At 42.2% G+C, this 4,470-nt stretch overlaps 1 protein-coding gene across 1 annotated transcript; it reads right to left on the reverse strand.

Moving 5' to 3' along the window:
• Positions 1-209: 209 nt before the first annotated feature.
• Positions 210-2,449, reverse strand: LOC135551509 (homeobox protein otx5-like). The gene is made up of 3 exons (XM_064982716.1): positions 2,353-2,449; positions 1,005-1,156; positions 210-839 (listed from the first exon to the last, which is right to left on the reverse strand). Exons 1-3 carry the CDS (start codon positions 2,447-2,449, stop codon positions 210-212), a joined length of 879 nt encoding a protein of 292 aa, XP_064838788.1.
• Positions 2,450-4,470: the final 2,021 nt, after the last annotated feature.

Below are 4,470 nucleotides of genomic sequence, written 5' to 3' on the forward strand. Positions count from 1 at the left end.
AGTGATTTCTTGTCACCTTCCCAACAATCACAAAGTCCAACATCACATTGCTTCCACATTGCTTTCCATAACACAAGAAATAATGACATATTACTCAGTCAATGAGTTCATGGACTGAAATGATTAGTTGACCATCTATGTGTCCAAGTCTTTAACACTGAATGGAATGGGAGCTTCTCCTGGCTGGTCCCTTCCTTACCTCCTCCCCCCTACAAGACCTGGAACTTCCAGGAGTTCTGGTCTTTGTAGTCCAGGCAGTCAGCTGCGTTGAAGTTGAGTTTCCAGGAGGCAGCTTGGTCCTTGTAGTCCAGGCAGTCGACGGCCCCGAAGCCCAGCGAGGCGGCTGTGTAGCCCTGTGAGGACAGAGAGGGGGACTGGCTTAGATGTCCACCCATAGAGGTGATGGGGCTGAGGGCGCCCCCTGTGGCGGAGAGCTGTGAGTGCATGGGGGACAGGTAGGAGCTGCAGTCCAGGCCAGTGAAGTAAGAGGATGAGCCTGCGTAGCTCTGGGTGTAGGCCGGGGCCTGGGTGTAGGTCATGGGGTAGGCAGAGGAGCGCTGCATGCAGGGCGTGGTGGAGGCTGACAGGGGGTCTGGCAGCGGGGAGATGGAGGCAGGGCTCCAAATGGACACGGTCGCGTTGGCACTGCTGGAGCTGGGGGTGATGGCAGTGCCAAGGGGAAGGGGTGCTGGACTGTAGGACCCGTTGGTGTTGGCACTGGCCTCAGAGTTGGCCTCCCGGGCTGGAGAGGCCTTCTTCTTAGGTGGACGAGGTTTAGACTGGCCCGTGCTCTGCTGTGCCTGCTGGCGGCATTTAGCACGACGGTTCTTGAACCATACCTGTGGAGGAGCACGTGGTGAGTTCTCAGACAACTCAGCTCCCATTCTGGCCAAACAATCACTGACGTTTTGTAAATTGACAATTGAACCACTTTCATTTTTGCAAGATCATTTAAACAATTCTAGTGGGCATTTATGCATGAGAGTATATAGCATGTTTATTACCTGTACACGAGACTCTGGTAGGTTGATCTTAAGGGCCACTTCTTCTCTCATGAATATGTCGGGGTAGCGCGTCTTAGAAAACAGTGCCTCCAGGATGTCCAACTGCGCGCGCGTAAACGTGGTCCTTTCCCGACGCTGCTTTCTGGGGATGTCTAAAATACACACACACGCACACAAATATTATTTTTCTTATATTTCGTTTCATCATATATTTGTTTTTGTGAACCTTTTCCCCCTTGGCCATTGCTTTCAAATGGAACACGAGAAAAAGAGAAAGGAACAAATGAACTGTAATTCACTTGTTTGGTGTTTGGTCAAATTGCCAAGTTAAATAAAAGTCTAAATTAAATAAGTCTCATTTAGAATTTAATTCGTGTATATTCGTGTAATATAATTGTACTAGTAAGTAGTTACACTGAGGCATAAATTATGTTCTCTACGAAAATATATATTGTATATTCAAGGGTGCTTTGTTTCCAATGTTCTAGAAAATAAATATATGGCTCTGGCCTTCACATGTAATATCGTGGATAATTCAGCCAGAAGTCGTTTCGTTTGTTACATAATTAGATAAACAACAATACAGTTCAAAATCTAGTTGTTTTAACATTGGTCAAAAAATGTTTCGTTCCCTTTATGTAAAAAAAAGGTGTTATTTAATGTTCGAGTGTTTTATTAACTTTAATTAGAATATTTAACATTATCCATTGATTCAGATATGCATTGTGGCTTTATAAAACATAAACAAATACTAAATAAAATACATTTGATAAAGGGAACGAAATGTATCTTGATAAAACATGTATCTTTTCACAGGAAGTTAGGTCTTAGTGAATTAGACTGGTGATCATAACGCTTGGCCCTGGATCAATCATTGAACAAAAAAACACACATTTTCACACAAATAGTTGTTAGGCCTACCACTTACACATCAAGTAAATAGGTCATCTCATTTTAAAGCTATCATTTTACTCCTAGGCCCTTCAAACAAGGTACTATGGACGTTCCCCATATCTTTAAAAAGATAAACAAACATGGAGTTTTTTTGTATGTGCGCAAAAGGCATTTCCATTTGAAACAACGATGACCGTCGAAATTTGCTATCAGCTAAGAATAAAATATGGAGATATATTATGCACAATTCGCTGTCATAAATCTAACAATAAGAACGAAAACAACATAATGGGGGTTCGTTGTGCACCGATCCTTTTACGCACTCGTTGCGCATGGATAGGTTAGCAGTACCGCTTGGAATTCCGGCTGGATTCTCCCCGTTTTTCCATCATATAAAGTGCAATTGTTGAGACAAACATTTCTAAAACATGAAAAAGTTGAAAATATGACTTACTTGGGTATCCGACGGCAGAGTGTAGTAGATCCATGCCCGGGCCAGACAGAGTTAACCCGTTCACGGCGTAATGAGGCTGCTTAATGTAGGACATCATGCCTGTGCCGGCTTTAAAACGCTCCCTCACCCTCTCTCTCTCTTACACTCAGGCCGGGGGCCGGGTCTTCTGCTATTCTCCAAGGGGTGTCTCTCTCTCTCTTCCCTCTCTCTCTCTCTCTCTCTCTCTCTCTCTCTCTCTCTATGTCCCTCCCTCTCTCTCTTTTTCTCTCAGTCACTTGTTTTTCTTTATATCTTTCGATCGGATTTTTGTTTTGTTTTCCTATTTTTATTGCTGACCCTGTCGCAGTATGTTGCCAACTTTTGAGGCTACAGTAGCACCTGTGTCCGCCGGTAGAGTGCAGGTGCAGGGCGCCGGTACTCCTTGTCTGCTGCCTTCACACCTATTGATCAAACTGTTTCAAGGCACGGCTATTCAATTGGTATTGTGGTGCCGGTGTATTTCACTTACAAAGTAACCTGAAAGCAATAATTAAACACACTAACCAATGGTATGATCACAGTTTTAAGTGTGATAAACCTTTCAATCCACGTGCGCTTTCGAAGTGCTCATCGGCGTCAAGAAGTGACTGTATGCTTCCTTATTCTTCACTTGTCAGATCTAGCGTTCCCTCGACTGAGCTCGAGCCTGTTGAAGTCTGTTGAAGCAAAGAGGATCAAGTCGTGCCTCCGGTGAGTGGCGATAAGCTTGGGTGAGAACGCGGAACTGAGCGAACCAAGAAAGAAGTTGGCTAATTAGAGTGAAGTTCTTGCACGGAGTAGACTCTGACCCCTCCCTCTCTCTTGTCTCTATCTCTCTCTCTCTCCCTGTCCTGACACACACAGGCTTTGCACTTTGTTGGATTTGATTGTCTTTCTTTTCTCCGCACACCATGCACATTCATCCTGTGATATAAAACAACAGTTTGATATGTGTAGGCTCAAGAACAACAGGTGGACACAAATCATATTGAACACTGGCGAGACAAACTGATTTACGCTGTTATTTTTCGAATCTTCTTAAAAGAGGAAACATTGGTATAACAATGTTGAATAAAAACGTACAGTAACTGCACAGTTTACCAATCCACTTAACCAAAACAAATAGAATGTTACACTCATTCATGACAGTTAAATTGTACAATTAAATAGATGTGCAACTCATAATTTCTGAGTAGCCAATGCGTTTTGTGTGTTATGAGAGTCCGTTTTGAATTGTTAAAGACAAAAGGACAAGCTAGCAACTCTGTTCAAGTCATTTTCCTGGAGACGAAGAGGACCTTTGGGAGTTGAACAGCAGTGCTGCACTGTCAGGGAAAGCTTGATAGCCATCAAAGAGTACATCTGTATCGAATCTCTTGTCTTGTTTGGAGAGAGCAGATTTAATACATTTTACACCGCTTTTAAAATACAGAAATAATTGGGCGATGTAGTCTGAGTGAGGAAGTTCAAGGGATAGAAGGGAATGGGGGTGGGGCGGGTGTACCAGCAGGATTAAAACTACACAAAGGCCGCGTTGTTCTCTACTAAAACCCCTACTGATCCCCAACATACTCCCTCTTTTATATTCATCTTTCTGTAGTAATAATAATAACAATAATAATAGTTAGAATTATGATGATAATAATAATAATAATAATGGTATGATGTTATTTGTTATAATATTATAATTAACAGGGATAACAGTGCATCTTATTATTGTCTATCAAAATAGTAACATGGAAACAACTGTATGGTCATGAATGTGCGTTAAAGCTATGTTTTATAGTCTCTTGGGGCATTTCATTCCAAATAAGTGGATGAGTTATTGCAGACAAACTTTGCAGAAGTCTATTTAAATTGAACTCGTTCGCCCATGCCCCTCTGCGCTTTTAATTATACATATATGGTTTGATAGATAGTATCGTCTGTTATGGTGTAAAACAATGTTTTGTGCAGCATTAAGATTGGCTAAAGCATGATAATAAAGCGCAATGCCACGTGTTGTTTAGTTGGGACTGAGAACATTGAGTTGCTGTAGGTTACTATGTCCAGTGTTTTTATTCGTTGCAGAAATCTACCCAGGAGATCCAAATGGCCTGT

This window comes from Oncorhynchus masou, chromosome 13 (assembly GCF_036934945.1).
Source record: "Oncorhynchus masou masou isolate Uvic2021 chromosome 13, UVic_Omas_1.1, whole genome shotgun sequence".
NCBI classification, from domain to species: Eukaryota; Metazoa; Chordata; class Actinopteri; order Salmoniformes; family Salmonidae; genus Oncorhynchus; species Oncorhynchus masou.

What these genes read in the sequence shown, in the direction of transcription:
- LOC135551509 (XM_064982716.1), bottom strand. Translation starts at nt 2,449, where the DNA reads ATGATGTCCTACATTAAGCAGCCTCATTACGCCGTGAACGGGTTAACT. An exon ending in CTCTGCCGTCGGATACCCAA is followed by an intron (nt 1,157 to 2,352) that starts GTAAGTCATATT and finishes TGTGTATTTTAG; the next exon opens with ACATCCCCAGAAAGCAGCGT. An exon ending in TACCAGAGTCTCGTGTACAG is followed by an intron (nt 840 to 1,004) that starts GTAATAAACATG and finishes GCTCCTCCACAG; the next exon opens with GTATGGTTCAAGAACCGTCG.